At 41.3% G+C, this 16488-nt stretch overlaps 2 protein-coding genes across 3 annotated transcripts; one reads left to right on the top strand and one right to left on the bottom strand.

Moving 5' to 3' along the window:
• Positions 1-1606: 1606 nt before the first annotated feature.
• Positions 1607-9532, bottom strand: GLA (galactosidase alpha). Its single transcript, XM_032881746.1, has 7 exons — positions 9291-9532; positions 6141-6315; positions 4970-5147; positions 4321-4412; positions 2698-2859; positions 2290-2487; positions 1607-1900 (listed from the first exon to the last, which is right to left on the bottom strand). Exons 1-7 carry the CDS (start codon positions 9482-9484, stop codon positions 1637-1639), a joined length of 1263 nt encoding a protein of 420 aa, XP_032737637.1. The 5' UTR covers positions 9485-9532; the 3' UTR covers positions 1607-1636.
• A 230-nt stretch (positions 9533-9762) lies between these two features.
• Positions 9763-15903, top strand: HNRNPH2 (heterogeneous nuclear ribonucleoprotein H2). 2 transcript variants are annotated; one of them, XM_032881744.1, is made up of 2 exons: positions 9763-9896; positions 13688-15903. In XM_032881744.1, exon 2 carries the CDS (start codon positions 13741-13743, stop codon positions 15088-15090), a length of 1350 nt encoding a protein of 449 aa, XP_032737635.1. In that variant the 5' UTR covers positions 9763-9896; positions 13688-13740; the 3' UTR covers positions 15091-15903. The 2 variants fall into 2 exon arrangements, with proteins under 2 accessions (XP_032737635.1, XP_032737636.1); XM_032881745.1 differs by having other exon boundaries at positions 9780-9884.
• Positions 15904-16488: the final 585 nt, after the last annotated feature.

Genomic DNA, 16488 nt, shown 5'->3' with positions numbered 1-16488 from the left:
ACAGAGCACGAGTAGGCAGAGAAGCAGGCAGAGGGGGAAGCAGGCTCCCTGCTGAGCATAGAGCCCGATGTGGGGCTTGATCCCAGGACCCTGAGTTCATGACCTGAGCCAAAGGCAGAGGCTTATTAACCCACTGAGCCACCCCAGGCACCCCTGTATACTTTTTTTTTTTTTTCATTTTTTTAGTTTATTATTTTTGTATACTTGATTCTTAGCTGATGTTCAGCTTTTCATACTTGTGCAGCAAAACTGGAGGCAAAGCATAGAAGCTATACCTTTTGATGACCAAGTACATCTCAGTGGGATGGAGCAGTTCCAAATTGCCTTGTTTCTGTGGGTGATTAAGTCTGGGTTTGCCAGTTTTAGCAAATGAGGATTACTCCAATTTTATTTACAATAAATGGAAATCACCTGACAGGCAAAGGAATTGTTAACAACATGCACTTTGTATTTGGAGGGCCTTTGTCCCTTGCTAATTTTGTGCTGTTGCACATTCAGATGGTGGAGCTGCTGCCTTTGGTTCTGTGGGAGAAGGCTGTGAAAGGAGAGGTGATGAGCAGGCTTGAAACTGACTACAGGTTGGTCCTCAGGCAAATGGTAGGGAAAGGAGAAAATTCTAATGTATGGAAATGCTTTAAAATGATCCATTCCCTGTGGCACCTGGGTGGTTCAGTCACTTAAGTGTCTGACTTGATTTTGGCATAGGTCATGATTTCTGGGTTATGAGATCGAATCCCACATCAGGCTGGGTGCAGGGCCTGCTTGGCATCCCCTTTCCTTCTGCATCCCCTCTTAACAAAAAGGATCCATTCCCACATACCCCAGTCTGAAGGTCACTCACTGCCTCATCACATCCTGGAGAGGAGGCAACTTAAAGGGGAGCTGGTGTTCTGGCCAGAGATCACAATGGAGCCCTACTGCTTGTGAAAGTAAGCCACCTGCATTTGTTGGCTCTAGATTGCAAAAAACCTTTGGATTTAGAAATCTGTGTGGTGGAATGTTTCTTGAGATGGTTCCATAAAGATTCAGTAATGTGGTCTCTTGGGTTGCCTCTGTAGGTTATTCCTGCTGGGGTATTTTTTTGCCCTTCAATTAAGGTAGCTTTGTTTTTGTCTTCCCTTTGGGCTAAGATTATACTTAAAGAGTGCCATCCAAGCACCTCAGTAGGTAGTAGTTTAAGGGTTAAAAGTCTGGGCTGAAATCTTGCCTATAGTTCTGTAGTGGATAAGTACCTACCTCTGTTGGTGAGGATTCAAATGGCTCGATAGTTCATATATCTAGAACAGTGCCTGGCACATACTATAGTGCCCAATAAATTACAGCTATTATTTAGCAATTTGTTTCAAAAGCCTTTCCCCAAAATGTTTAGAGATACCTTTGCAAGTTTTTCTTGTGGTCCACTGTGGAAAATTTTATTGAAGGAAAGAAGGACAGCTAAAGTGGGAATGGAAGGAAAGGGAGACACCAGTGGGGGAGTCAGTTTGGCAACAAAACACACATTTTTTTCCTTTTGAAGTAGGGGCTTAAACTCATGACCCTGAGATAAAGACCTGAGCTGAGACAGAGTCAGACACTTAATCAATGAGCCATAGGAGCCACAACAAAATACATTTTAAAGAAGGTTTTTTAGTGTAGTCTAGGTTGCTGCCAGCTGAAGTAAGACGGTGCCTGTGGGATTTATCTTGGTCTTTAAATCTGAAGTCCACTGATAAAACCCAAGCTCTCTCTTCTCAGGCAGGAGCTGTGTGATCATGCAGTCAGGAATACAGGCCAGCCCCTGACCCAGGGAAGCAATAGAAATGGTATGAAAACGAGGTCCACCAATCTCCTGCAGGTTTACCATAGCCACAGCCCACGCTAAGTCTGAGAGGGGGCGTTCCCACACTTCAATGTTGTCTTCCTGAAAAGTAAGCCAAGAAAATAGGTGTGAGAGCCTGGTAACAGGAAGAAGCTTCCTTTTTGGTAGTGGCATTCAGTATTATTGTCAGAAATACTGAGCACTTCTGGGAAAAATTAAAATCCTACAGCATGCTTTGGAAATAAGGTAATGGTCAGCAAAAAAAGGAGCCTCATTACTGATTATAACATGAAGATTAAAAGTAAATATTCTCAAAAGATGAGTGCACATCCTCTTATTTAACAGATTTAGGCCCAGGACAATGGTGGTACTTGGGCATAAAGCCATTCCATCTTAAAACGCACAAACATTTGGATGAACTGTAAACTAGAAGGCAAGAGTATGTTCCTGGTCAATTCCTATTTTCTCCCATAGAACATTATTTACTGTACCTTTCTAAGCCGGTACCCCTGCTTGCCCAAGGGGTCTTGGTTGATGGCTATTACATCCTTATTCTGAAGGAGGGCTTTGGCTTGAGGGCTGATGTGTCGGAGGTCATTGGACATGAGTAATGGAGCGGCCATGATAGCCCACAGGGCCATCTGAGTTACCTGCTGATCCCAGCTGAGGCCAAAGTTACCAATCACTAACTGGGACAAAGAAGAGCAAGAATTTAAATTTTAAAAAAATGAAACATTTTCAAAGTTACCTAGACATAAGCCACTTTCTATGGCACCCTGCTCTGAGTACTCTCAGGTAAGGCCTGCTTCCAGGAATTTTCCCTTCTGATTTACCTTGAAAAATCAAATAGGAAACAGGTCCACTGCATGGGCTCGAACAAGGAGAGCTCAGGTTCTTACCATATCTGGGTCATTCCAACCCCCTGGTCCTGCGACATCAACAATGCTCTTCTGGTTAGAAGATGTCCAGGCCAAGATACTCTTTACACTTTGCCAAGAATCATAAACATCCTCAAAATTTCTCCAGTGATTGCAGTACTGTCGGATTTCTGTGTAATTGGGCTGTGAAAACAGACATAACTCTTTTATTTACTTTCTACTACCATTCTTGCAACATGAAAACAGTCAAGTTTAAAGGACGCACCTATAGCCTCTTTAGTGTACAGATTAAAGGTATCCTATGAGAAGAGCTATCCCTATTATAATGGAATTTCACTGTAAGAAGTCTACTTCAGAAGTAGGCCATATAACTTAAAATCTCTCCTTTAAATGGCTTTAACACTGTTTATGCTGGAAATTTGCCAAATGGTAACTAAGTATCGGGATTATGAAGATTTTAACTTTTTTCACAACTTACTGGATTTTCACACTTTCTTAAAATGGACATGTATCACTTCTGTAATCAAATAATTAAAATGATCTGTATAAGTAAAAATAAAGGCTGCAGAATTACATAGGACAAATAAGCATAGGATAAGGCCATCTGAATCCGAGGTACATAATTTATTAATGGAACAAATACAAGTTTGTAGATAGGGAGAGAGAATATCAGGTTTCTGATGCTGAGAAAGGGGAGAGTATTTTGCGGAGATTAGAAGCAAAGAACAGGGATTCATTCTATAAGTAATTATTAAACACTTACCATAAGCTAGGGATACAGTGATAAAGTCAGACAAGGTCCCTGCCCTCCTGGAGCTTACATTCTAGTGGGGGAGACAGACAATAAGCCAGTAAACAAATAATTCCATACAGTGCTAAGTTCTTATAGGAAATTCAGCTGATTAATACAATAAAGAATAAATGGATAGAGGGCTATTTTAGAGTACAGAAGAGCTGCTTGAATATGTAGCATTTGTTTTGAGACTTAAACGTTAAAAGGAAACAGCCATTTAAAAATCTTGGATGAAGAATGTACCAGGCAGAAAACAAAACGCCAAGTGTAAAGTTCCTGGGGCAGCAGCAGGCTTGTGTGTTTGAGGGAAAGAAAGAAAACCCAGTGCCGTCATGGAAAGAGGGAGGGGAGGCTGGAGGCAGGCCAGGACCACATCAGTGGAGTGTGATTTTATTCCAAATGCAATGGGAAGCCAGTTAAGGCTTTTTTCAGCAGGGGAGTGAGGATTTAACAAGATCACTGTGGTGCTGCTTGGAAAATTGATGGCAGGATGGTGGAGATGGACTAGGCTGAGCGGAGATGATAGTGGCTGGAAGTCCAGGGTGGATGCAACAGAGATGGAAAGAAATGAGCTAATTCGGGATGTGTTTTGTAGATAGCACTGATAGGATTGCTGGCGAATAGGCTGTGAACTGCAGGACAAAGGGAAGAATAAAAAATGACTGATTTCCGAGATTAGAATTCAATTACAGCAGGAGAGAGGGTGAGAAGTGGCTGGATCCTGAGAAAGATTGTAGGATGAGCCTGTTAAATAAGACTGGACTTTGAAAGAGACCCTTCAGTCTCCTTTGTTCTCAAGTTCTGAAAATCTATCGGCAAGGCTCTGTTGGACTGTGTGCTCACTAGCTCACCTTACGAAAAGGCCACATATAAAGGGGCCACTCACAGGAATACACAATGCTTCTGCCAGTCCTGTTCAGGGCCAAGGACATATGCTTATAACCTGTATGAGAAAACAATGGGTAAAATAAGGGAAAGAAAGGAATTTCCAGCTGGCGTTGTGTATTTTAAAAAGAGGCTGCCTGGAAGGGCCGTGTTTATATTTTCAACCAGGAGCAGTGATGGGTGGCTGCTCTGTGATTAAATTGTGTTTAGTACCTCCCAGACTGCTGGAATTGTTCTCAGGAAGTAGTGTGGGATGGTGCATATACCGAGGAAAGGGAGGAATGTAGATGCTCTTTTCGCTGGAACTGACATTCCAGATGCTTTCCCAAGTGATGTTATGGAAAGTTATAATTACTATTTGTAATAAACTCAGAGCCCTCCTGAATGAACCGTGCACATTATTAGCCATGATTAGGCATGCATGGATTTTACATGCATGCATGCATGAAGGAATGCAAGGACAAACTGAAAGAAAAGAGGTAGGAGCTCTGGCACATTGAGAATAATTATTTCTGGTGTTGTGACTAAGCATTTAAAATGTGATGATGAGCTCTTTGGAATGTTCCAGTTACCCTGGCCTCCAAGTTGCTTCCTTTGCTCATGGGTAAATCATACCTTTTTCCAAATGTTCCACGCTGTCACAGTAACAACCATCAAATTTTAGCAGATCTACTCCCCAGTCAGCAAAGGTCTTGGCATCAATGTCATAGTGTCCAAAACTCCCAGGGAAGCCTGCACAGGTTTTATTTCCAACATCTGCATAAATTCCTAGCTTCAGTCCTTTGCTATGGACCTGAAATGAGAGGAAAGGATCACCACAATAGAAGGGCAATCATGAATTAGAGAGAACCACTCTAGGCTGGGGGCACAGATAAGTATATTTCACTAGATATCAGGGGCTTTTTTCACAAACCCCCAAAATTATCCAGATGAGTTAGCTGGGAGACAAAGTCTCCAATGCTGCTGAGTTCAAACTACATATGTAGGTTATGATACAGAACTAAAGGGAAAGCTATCACTCTCATCTTTTTCTAATGGGATCCTAAAAGTTACCTTTCCATGGCAGTGATACAATTATCTGGACAAAGACTCTCACCATGACCATACCTTAGGCTCCTCTGTGCCCTCTTCTCAAGTAGGTCTCACACTGTTTCAGCAAGAATCCCAAGTCATCGCCTTACCCTTGATATCTAATCAAGTTCCTCATCCCTCTGCTCTTCATGTCTAACTCCTTGGTGGGCCTGCCTTTAGAGAGAATCCTCTTGCCCTTGATGTCTCCTCTTGGTAATTTTCCATCCACTGACCCCCTCAAGTCTGCTCATTGACTATAAAACCCCACTCATCTTTGTTGTATCTGAAATTGATCTTGGCTCTTTCCCCTATTATAGTAGTCCTGAACATATCTGTCTTCATTGCCTTTAACTAGCATCCAGCTCTGTTACTCCTTAATTTCCAGAATATATTCCTTCTGTCTTCTACTTTATACTTACAATTGTAATAGCTTCACAAAGCATATGGAAATATATGCACACATGTCAAGAACCAAGTTCCCTTTTCCTCCTAGAGAATTCAGTGGTTTCAGCAAAAGGAGAACTTCTTCAAGACTGGCCTCAAGTGCTACTGAAAAACAAGGATCTGCCGATGGAATGAAACTTCCATCTGAGAAACCTTACGATTTGATATTCAGATAATAGATGCTATTTTACTTTCTCAGTTTTTCTGAATAAGCTTCTGTACAAAAGTGCTTACAGTCTCCTGAATGAAAGAGCATTATCTGTAAACTCACATAATCAGCAAGGCCTCGGATCCCACTTGGAAAGCGTTTAGGGTCTGCCTGAAGTCTGCCTTTTGAATCCCTTTTGGGAGCCATCCAACAGTCATCAATGCAGAGGTACTCATAACCTACATCCTTCCAGCCATCTGACTCCATGAGTTCTGCCATCTGCATGAAGAGCTTCTCACTGAAAGAGAAATTCCAAAAATTGTTGTAATTCATTGAACAAATAATAAGGCATCTTTTGCTTTTGCAAGTTTTTTTTTCAACCCAGTTACTACCCAGTTCAGTAGTAATCAGCAAGGTAAAATGGACTGGAGCCTTTTTTTTTATTTCCCCCTGGCCAAATACTTCCATCCTAAGAACCCTTAACAATTAGGAATGAGAAATACATGAAATTGAAAAGATAATTAGAACTAAGAAGAAAGTTCAGTAAAGTAAGAAACCACAAAGTTACTATAATCAACACCTTCTTAGATATTAACAATAGCCTGTTTGGGAAAAAAAAAAACAAGATACCATGCACAAGAGCAACCAAAAAAAACAACAGAAAAACCTAAAACACCTAGAGATAAATTTAAGACATGTGCAGGATCCATATGAATAAAACTATGATGTTCCCAAATGATTTCAGTAAATGGAGGAATGTTATTTTGCTCTGGGATAAGAAAACTCAATATTAAAACACAGTTTATACATTGTTTAAAATAGGCTCAACGCCAGTGTGGATCCCAACATGGTGCTTGAACTCACGACCCTGAGATCAAGACCTCAGCTGAGATCAAAAGTAGGATGCTTAATCCTACTGAGCCACCCAGGCATCTCTTATACATTTAACAAAATCCTGAACAAACCCAAAAAGGACTTTTTTAATAAAAGATTTTATTTATTTATTTGACAGAGAGAGAGAGAGATATCACAAGTAGGCAGGCAGAAAGAGAGGGGGAAGCAGGCTCCCTGCCAAGCAGGGAGCCCGATGCGGGGCTCCATCCCAGGACCCTGAGATCATGACCTGAGCCAAAGGCAGAGGCTCAACCCAATGAGCCACCCAGGTGCCCCCCCCAAGGACTTTTTAAGGAACTTGGCAACATGGTTCAAAATTTCACCTGAGAGATAAAACATATGAACATTCTACAAAAGATAAATGAAGCTGGTACAGTACCAGTAGCATTAGAATACACAAATCAATGGAATTAAAGAGAAAGTTCTGAAAGAGATCCTTCCAGCCATCTGGTACCATGGAATCTAGTATATACATATTTTTTTAAAGACTTTATTTATTTATTGCGAGAAAGAGTGAGAGCACATGCACGGGTGCACAAGGAGGGGAGGGGCGGACAGAGAGGGAGAAGCAGGCTCCTCACTGACCCTGGAATCCTCACCTGAGCTGAAGGCAGACCCTTAACCGACTGAGTCAACCAGGTATCCCAGGAATTTAGTATATATCAAATGTGGCTTTCCTTATAGGAAAATAAGGTCCAGGTGGATTAACGTTTAAATATTTTAAAAATCCATTTAAAAAAAAACTACTAGAAAATATAGGTGACTATATTATCTTCGGATAGGTAAAGACTTTCTCAACATGATGTCAGAGCCAGAAATCATAAAAACCAACATAAGCTGGAACCACCATTTTCATAATATATGCTAGACCAAACACCCATACACACACAACCCCAAAACCAAACCCAAAACATTTCAACTAAAAAATAATTAAGTGGAAATAAAAACACCAGATTGGCAAAGTTTTAAAAGAATGACAAAAATGCAGCGTTGGCCAGGGTGTGGGGAAATAGTCATTCTCATACACTGTTCTTGGGAATGCACATTTGTAAAACTCTTGGGGAGGATAGTTTGATATGTAACAAAATAGTTTGATATGTAACATACCTTTGGATCCAGTAATTACACTTTTAGGAAAGAATCTTACAATGTAAAAGGATGGTTAACACAGCTTCACAATAATAAAAAAAAAATTTGAAGAGCTTGAATAGCTATCAAGAGGAGGTTGCTTAAATAAATTATATACATATAATTTGCCTTTGTGAAGCACTTATTCTGTGCCAGGAAAACTTCATTTTCATTATACTTTTCTTTACTATCTACATTTTTTTGCATTTTCATGCATTAGTTTTATTACCACATATAAAAATAAACCCACCGGGGCACCTGGGTGGCTCAGTGGGTTAAAGCCTCTGCCTTCAGCTCAGGTCATGATCCCAGGGTCCTGGGATCAAGCCCCGCATCGGGCTTTCTGCTCAGCAGGGAGCCTGCTTCCTCCTCGCTCTCTGCCTGCTTCTCTGTGATCTCCGTCTGTCAAATAAATAAATAAAATCTTTTAAAAAAAATAAAATAAACCCACCACTGCTTAGAAAAAAAAGGAAAAGACAAAAAGAAATATGTGATGGGAAGTACATTCAGCATCCTTGTATTAAGCCACCACAGCTTTGAATTGTGCCTGTAAGCATCTGTGATTTATCTCCATTTATTTTATGCACCAAAGCCAAGAGAGGTTATATTTTGGGCCTGGGAATGCTCAAAAAAATTTCCATATAAATTAATGGTAATTCTTCACTTTAAGCCATTTCCGCTTATGGAACACTCAACTTTTGGACAGCAGGGGAAACCTTCATAAAGTTCCTCCAGGTCAATCTTCTAGCCAGATGCCACTGGCTAGGGTGGCTGGGGGTGGGGTATTTCACAGACTCCCTGGTTCCTCTAAACTTCCTCCAGTTACAGCCAAGGAACCCCTGGCCCCAAAAGCAGAAGAAACAGCACGTGTCTTAGTCCTCTGTCTCTCCTACTCACCCCAGCTGTGGTCACTACCAGTGCGTGGCAGACAGAGGCAGAACAGCGGTTCACAAGAAGGGCCCGAACAGAACTGGATGGTGAATGGATCAAGTTCCTAGTTGGGTGATCCAGCACGGAGAGATGGAGAAGCAGGGGCTGCTGACCCGACTCCTACCGCAGGAGGGGTCACGCCAGAGAAAGTTTAATTCTCGTTTCCAACCAGGGCAGTTTGCTGGGGATAAAAAAGCAGCAGCAGTAGGGGGGTCCCTCCCTCAGGCTCAAATGTTCTCTCTGCGACCCTCTATCCTCCCAAACAGAGAAGACAAACTCACAGAAAGGCGAATGCAAGGGGGTACTCAATATCGCTCATACCTGATACAGGAATCCGGCTCTTCTTGGCAGTCAGTGTTGCACATGAAGCGCTCCCAGTGCAACCAGCCCATGGTAGGAGTCATCGCCAAGCCATTGTCCAGGGTCCTGGCACCAGGGAAGCTCCAGAGAACCAGGGCCAGGAAGCGAAGTGCCAGCAGGAAGCCTGACTGCGGCGCTTGGCTTTTCAGCTTCATCGCCACTGTAATGCAGTACAAATTTCCGCCGGTAATCTGGGCTTTTAAGTTTAACTTTAGAAGCGGACCAATCACCGGTGAGTTATTAAATACTGACGTTATTGTTTCTCAGGCAACTGGGACGGTTATCCCCAGAGGCGGACCAATGATCAGTCACGTAAAACTCACCGCAACCAATCACTCTCTGCCTTTCTCGATATTGGCCCGCCCTGTTTCTATACCAGAAGGAAGTGCGGCACTTTAGAGATCCCGAGTCTAAACCGAGAGTTGCTCACGTGACCGAGATCTCACATGACGTAGGCGATCACGTGACCAGTCGCTTACGTGAGCAGAAGTAGTTCTGGTCGTCGTCTACCGTCTCGCTATAGCCGTTTGAGGGAAGAAGGAGGAAAATTATCCGGTATCGTTAGAGGTTGGTGTGTGGGTGGGAACTGGGGGCCCGAGGGTGGGGATGCTGAAGACTAAAGTAGGATCCGCGGGCCGCCCCCGCCTTTTTTGTTCCCTCCTCCCCCCCCCCCCCCCCCCCCCCCCCCCCCCGCCCAGTGCCGGGAAGCCGCCTTTGCTGCGCCTGGTGGGGAAATGGTGGACGTTCGTGACTGTGTGTGTGTTTTTGTGTATCTGTCTGTTTGGGCGGGTCTCAGGGGACTCTTAAGAGAAACTCTGAGGTGAAAACGCTTGAAAACCACGTCCCTGGATAAGGAAAAACAAATGTTGAGACCAGTGGCTGGAGTGCCGGTCCATCCATTCAGGCACTTAGTTCCCACTGATTGTCTGTCTGTAGGGGGAGGCACCAAGTGAATTATATCTGTAGAGTCGCATCTAGGCAGATGCTGCGTGCCTGACAGAGGCGTTCAATAAATGTTTCTACTAAATTGAACATTTAAATAACGTCTGTTTTTCTACTTACCATAACAAACTACATGTTCAGTTTTGGACATTCAAAAAATAACAGTATGCTATACATTTTTTAAAAATTACACGTATTTAATCACCGGGAGATAGGTACTCAGCATTTTGGTGTATAAAAAGTATGTGTATAACACACGTATAAATACACAGTTTCTTAACCCACAAATGGAATCCTGATTTCTACTTTAGCAACTTAGTACTGGTGGCCTTCCCAGGAGATACAGTAATGAAGCAGAATCTCCCTGCCACTATAGAGGGGATGTTAATTTCTAGAGTGCTTCAGGCATGCAAAAAACCAGTCCATAAATCATCACTCAAGCTTGAAGATGGTTTATAGGGAGACTGTTATTTGTAGATGCAGTGTGCCAGGCATATAATAGGCAATTAATAAATGTTTGTTGACTCCTCAGTGTAGTTTTATGGCAGTTATTACACTTTGTACTTTGTTTCAAAGAGGTCCAGTGTTTCCAGACCTTGTCAGATAAGCCATCCACATATACAAAATTAGAAAACTTTATAAAAGCAAACATTTAAATTTAATTTTTTGCTAAAATAAAATTAATGTGTACAGAAAATTAAGAATGCCAAGAAATTGAAAAAAATAACATTGAAAAAGCCAGAAACCTGCCACTATTAACATTTGCTGCATTCCCCATGTATATATATTTTTCTAACATTTTGTTCCAATGACAGTGATTTTTAAAAATTAAAACTGTTAAAGAAGTATCTTGGGTAAAGAGTGAAAATTTACCTCACTCTACCCTCTAGTTCCTGTTTTCTCAGAAAACAAACTTGTATTATGTGCTTTCAGATCCTCTGTGCATTTACATGCGTAATACGTGCATGCTTATATTTTAAAATAAGTAGGATCATAACTATGCACATTTTATTTAATACATTTTGGAAATCTTCCTAGGTCAGGACAGATCTTTTTCCTTAACAGCTGCATAGGATTCCATTTTAAGGATACAGTATATTGTAATTCATTCAACCATTTCCCTATTGATGAATAGTTAGGTTCCTAATTTTTAGCCATTACTAACAGTGCAGTAGCAGTGAACATAATATGAGTATTTCTGTTGACCAGGTTCCTGGAAGGAATTTTAGTAGGGTCAAAGGATGTGTGAACATATATATATATTTTTTCTACCTAGTTGAGATTATGATGCAGCCATGATTTTGGTTCATAAGATTATCGCATATGTATTTCCTCATGTTATTAAATATTTGTATAATTTTAAAATTAAGTAAAATTAAAATTAATTTTTAAATAAGTAATACTCTTTCTTAATAAAATACCTTTTGAAGAATATATAGCTCCATAAATCTTCGAATTTCAGGTCATCTCTTAGGGCACATAATCTGAATGGATTTACTGTATCAAAAAGTGTGATACATGTTTCCAAATTGCTTTCCAGAAATATTGTATTGACTTTCACTCTTCTAGGAGTTTTCAAGAACCCTGAATATTAGCATTGGCTTATCCTTACTGTTTAATTTTTATTGTCTTGGTGGGTGAAAAATATTGATTAATTCTGGTTTTAACTTGGATTTCTGATGATTGATGAGGTTTGAACATTTCCTAGACAACTCTCCTGTATCCTCACATCTATATTTCCCCTGTATTTAATCTGTTATCAAGTCCCGAAGAATCCACTGCTTTCTTTTTAAATTTTTACTTTACATTTTTTAAAGATTTTGTTTATTTGAGAGAGAGAGTGCGTGCACAAGCAGAGGGGTGGGGGAGGATAGAGGGAGAGGGAGAAGCAGACTCCCCACTGAGCAGAGAGCCTGACCAGGCGAGGTTCCATCCCAGGACCCTGAGATCATGACCAGAGCTGAAGGCAGCCAGTTAACCCACTGAGCCACCCTGGTGCTCTCCTTTTTTAAAACTACTGTTGTCTTAGGGTGCCTGTTAAGCCTCTGCCACCTTCTCCGGTCCTGATGTGGGGGGTGGGTCCTCTCTCAGTGGGAACCCTGCTTTTCTTTGCCCCCTGCCTGCTGCTCCCCCTGCTTGAGCTCACATGCTCTCTCTCTCTGTCAAATAAGATCTTAAAAAAGCAAACAAAAAAAACTGCTGTTGCCTTAGGTGAATCCCTTATGTCTGCCTCAAAGTGACTAGGTTTCTAGCTGATCTTGCTGGTGTCATACCAGCCCCCTCTGTTTGAGTTCCACACTGTTGCCAGGGTGATCTATTATTTGAAAGGGCTTTGATTACATCACTTCCCTCCCCTCACTCCCCTGCCCACTTCCCTCTCCTCACTCCCTTACCCTCTCCCCTACCCTCACTCCCCTACCCTCACTCCCCTGCCCTCTCTCCCCTGTTTAAAATCCTTAGAAGGACCTTAGTGTTTGTCTATCAAGTTAGGTCTTTGGGATCTTATGTCTGCCTTGCCAGCCTTACCTCTCGTCGAGCCTCATCCTGTTTTATGCTCCATCCGTAATTTTAAAAATTTACTTGTGGATCCCTGAACTGGTGAGTCTGTTTTATTTAACAATTTTGTGCCAACTCTTAGAATTGACCAATTAGTCCCTGTTTTATACCACCTTTTCACCTTTCCCAGAATTTTGTCATAGCAGGGATACTGTTTATTTGCCCATTTGCCTTTAGGTAAAGATGTATATTGCCCCTGTAGGACCATAAACCCTTTCTGGGCTTATTGATGCTTGTATCCCAAAGACAAGTACTAGACTTCACAGTTAAAAAATATAAAAGGAAAGTGTGAATTGCCCATAATGTCTTTTTTCCATTTATCTCTTAGGCCTTAATATTTCCGTGATTTTACTAATTGGCATGAGTTTTTAATATAATAAGGATAGTAATGTATTGGTGTAAGTATTTTTTCAGGTGTATTGTTTTGTATTGTCTTTTAATTCTGTTGAAGTTTTTCATTTTTATGTAATCAGGGATAACCATCTTGTATTTGTTCACATCTTCCAGTGATTTTGTTGCTGTTAGTTTTTATGCTTTTATGTTCTGACTGTGATGTTAATATATGTTCAGTGTAGAAAACTTAGAATATACAGAAATGTTCAAAGAAAATATTCCTTTAGTCAAAAAGTTCCCATAATCCTACTGCCCCAAAACAACAACTGTTAACGGTATCCAACACATAATAGGTATTGAGTAAATAATGGTTGCATAAACAAAATAAAAATTTGGTGTAGTCTTTTTATTTACATGAATGTTTTAGAAAAAAGCAATACATACGAGTTTTACAGTACTAGTTTGCTTTTTTCTCTTACTGTACTGTGAACATTTTTCCATGACAGTAGTCTTCTAATTTTTTTCAGCTACACCGAAATCGCATTGAGCCAAGCTTGCCAATAAGAGCCCAACAGTCACCATGATGCTGAGCACAGAAGGCAGGGAGGGGTTCGTGGTGAAGGTCAGGGGCCTACCCTGGTCCTGCTCAGCTGATGAAGTGATGCGCTTCTTTTCTGATTGTAAAATCCAAAATGGCACATCAGGTATTCGTTTCATCTACACCAGAGAAGGAAGACCAAGTGGTGAAGCATTTGTCGAACTTGAATCCGAAGATGAAGTGAAATTGGCTTTGAAGAAGGACAGAGAAACCATGGGACACAGATACGTTGAAGTTTTCAAGTCCAACAGTGTTGAAATGGATTGGGTGTTGAAGCATACAGGTCCGAATAGTCCCGATACTGCCAACGATGGCTTCGTCCGGCTTAGAGGACTCCCATTTGGCTGTAGCAAGGAAGAGATTGTTCAGTTCTTTTCTGGGTTGGAAATTGTGCCAAATGGGATGACACTGCCAGTGGACTTTCAGGGGCGGAGCACAGGGGAAGCATTTGTGCAGTTTGCTTCACAGGAGATAGCTGAAAAGGCCTTAAAGAAACACAAGGAAAGAATAGGGCACAGGTACATTGAAATCTTCAAGAGTAGCCGAGCTGAAGTCCGAACCCACTACGACCCCCCTCGAAAGCTCATGGCTATGCAGCGGCCAGGTCCCTATGATAGGCCGGGGGCTGGCAGAGGGTATAATAGTATTGGGAGAGGGGCAGGGTTTGAAAGGATGAGGCGTGGTGCCTATGGTGGAGGGTATGGAGGCTATGATGACTATGGTGGCTATAATGATGGGTATGGCTTTGGGTCTGATAGATTCGGAAGAGACCTCAATTACTGTTTTTCAGGAATGTCTGATCATAGATATGGAGATGGTGGGTCCAGTTTCCAGAGCACCACAGGGCACTGTGTACACATGAGGGGATTACCTTACAGAGCCACTGAGAATGATATTTACAATTTTTTCTCACCTCTTAACCCCATGAGAGTGCACATTGAAATTGGACCTGATGGCCGAGTTACTGGTGAGGCAGATGTTGAATTTGCTACCCATGAAGATGCTGTGGCAGCAATGGCAAAAGACAAAGCTAATATGCAACACAGATATGTGGAGCTCTTCTTGAATTCTACTGCAGGAACAAGTGGGGGCGCATATGACCACAGCTATGTAGAACTCTTTTTGAATTCTACAGCAGGGGCAAGTGGCGGTGCTTATGGTAGTCAAATGATGGGAGGGATGGGCTTATCCAACCAGTCTAGTTATGGGGGTCCTGCTAGTCAGCAGCTGAGTGGTGGCTACGGAGGTGGTTATGGTGGTCAGAGCAGTATGAGTGGATACGACCAAGTTCTGCAGGAAAACTCCAGTGACTATCAGTCAAACCTCGCTTAGGTGAAGGAACACTAAACACCTATTACAGAAATAAAAGCTCTGCATTTATGGGAGTTGTAGAATGAGAGTGATGTCTAGTATATCCAGTATGATTGGTAAATGGGAAATATCATTGATTCTGATCACTCTTGGTCAGCTTTCTCTTTCTTTTTCTTTCTTTCTTTTTCTTTCTTTCTTTCCCTTTTTTAAAGAAAACAAAAAATTAAGTTTAACAGTTTTGCATTACAGGCTTGTGATTCATGCTTACTGTAAAGTGGAAGTCAAGGTTTTACAACTTCAAGCTCAGTAATTTTGAACACTGAAGCATTCATCTAGGGTATAATAACAACGTTCAGTATTGACCATAACTGTTAAAACAATTTTCAGCTTTCCTCAAGTTAGTTACGTTGTAGGAGTGTACCTAAGCAGTAAGCGTATTTAGGTTAAAGCAGTTTCACTTATGTTAAATGTTGCTCTTATACCATGATACATTGAAAACTTTGGATGCATGTTGAGAAACATGCTTTTCTGTAAAACTCAAATATAGGAGCTGTGTCTACGATTCAAAGTGAAAACATTTGGCATGTTTGTTAATTCTAGCTTTTTGGTTTAATATCCTGTAAGGCACGTGAGTGTACACTTTTAATTTTTTTTTTTTAAAGATCTGGGACAGTTTTGAGATGTAATACCAATACCTTAGGAGTTTGGTCATGTTGTTTGTATGAGATTCTGAGGCTTTGATTTAAATCTTTCCTTGTATTGTGATTTCCATTAGATGTATTGTACTAAGTGAAACTTGTTAAATAAATCTTCCTTTTAAAAACTGGAAAAATAATCTTGTATGGTGTGACTTTTTAAAAATGTTCTGTTGGATGAACCATTTCTTTTTTTTTATTATGTTCAGTTAGCCAACATACAGGACATCAGTAGTTTTTGATGTAGTGTTCATTAGTTATTGATGTAGTGTTCAGCGATTCATTAGTTGTGTGTAACGCCCAGTGCTCATCCCAATACATGCCCTTCTTAATACCCATCACCCAGTTACTGTATCCCCTCATCTCCTTCCCTTCTGTAACCCTCAGTTTGTTTCCTGGAATCCAGAGTCTCTCATGGTTTATCTCCCTCTCTGATTTCTTCCCATTCATATGAACCATTTTTTTAAAAGATTTTATTATTTGCGTGAGAGCGCACAAGCAGGGGGAGAGGCAGGCAGAGGGAGAAGCAGACTCCCCACTGAGCAGGGAACCTGATGTGGGACTTGATCCCAGGACACCGGGATCATGACCTGAGCCAAAGGCAGACACTTAGCTGACTGAGCCAGTTAGGCAGCCCAAACCATTTCTCTGATACAAGTCCTCTGCCCTTTAAGTTGTTTTTAATTTTTAAATTTTTATAAATGCACATTAGTATATTTATAAT

Source organism: Lontra canadensis, unplaced genomic scaffold (genome assembly GCF_010015895.1).
Source record: "Lontra canadensis isolate GAN:19392208 unplaced genomic scaffold, GSC_riverotter_1.0 scaffold77, whole genome shotgun sequence".
Classification (NCBI taxonomy): Eukaryota; Metazoa; Chordata; class Mammalia; order Carnivora; family Mustelidae; genus Lontra; species Lontra canadensis.
Note: the sequence above shows the minus strand (reverse complement) of the source record. Positions and strands in the feature narration are given on the sequence as shown.

Bases quoted from the DNA above. Each gene is read 5' to 3' on its own strand.
- GLA (XM_032881746.1), bottom strand. From the start codon at position 9,484: ATGAAGCTGAAAAGCCAAGCGCCGCAGTCAGGCTTCCTGCTGGCACTT. The intron at 4,413-4,969 runs GTATGATTTACC...TTTCTCATACAG, and splicing joins CGTGGAACATTTGGAAAAAG to GTTATAAGCATATGTCCTTG. The intron at 2,488-2,697 runs GTAAGAACCTGA...TCTTTGTCCCAG, and splicing joins GTTGGAATGACCCAGATATG to TTAGTGATTGGTAACTTTGG.
- HNRNPH2 (XM_032881744.1), top strand. From the start codon at position 13,741: ATGATGCTGAGCACAGAAGGCAGGGAGGGGTTCGTGGTGAAGGTCAGG.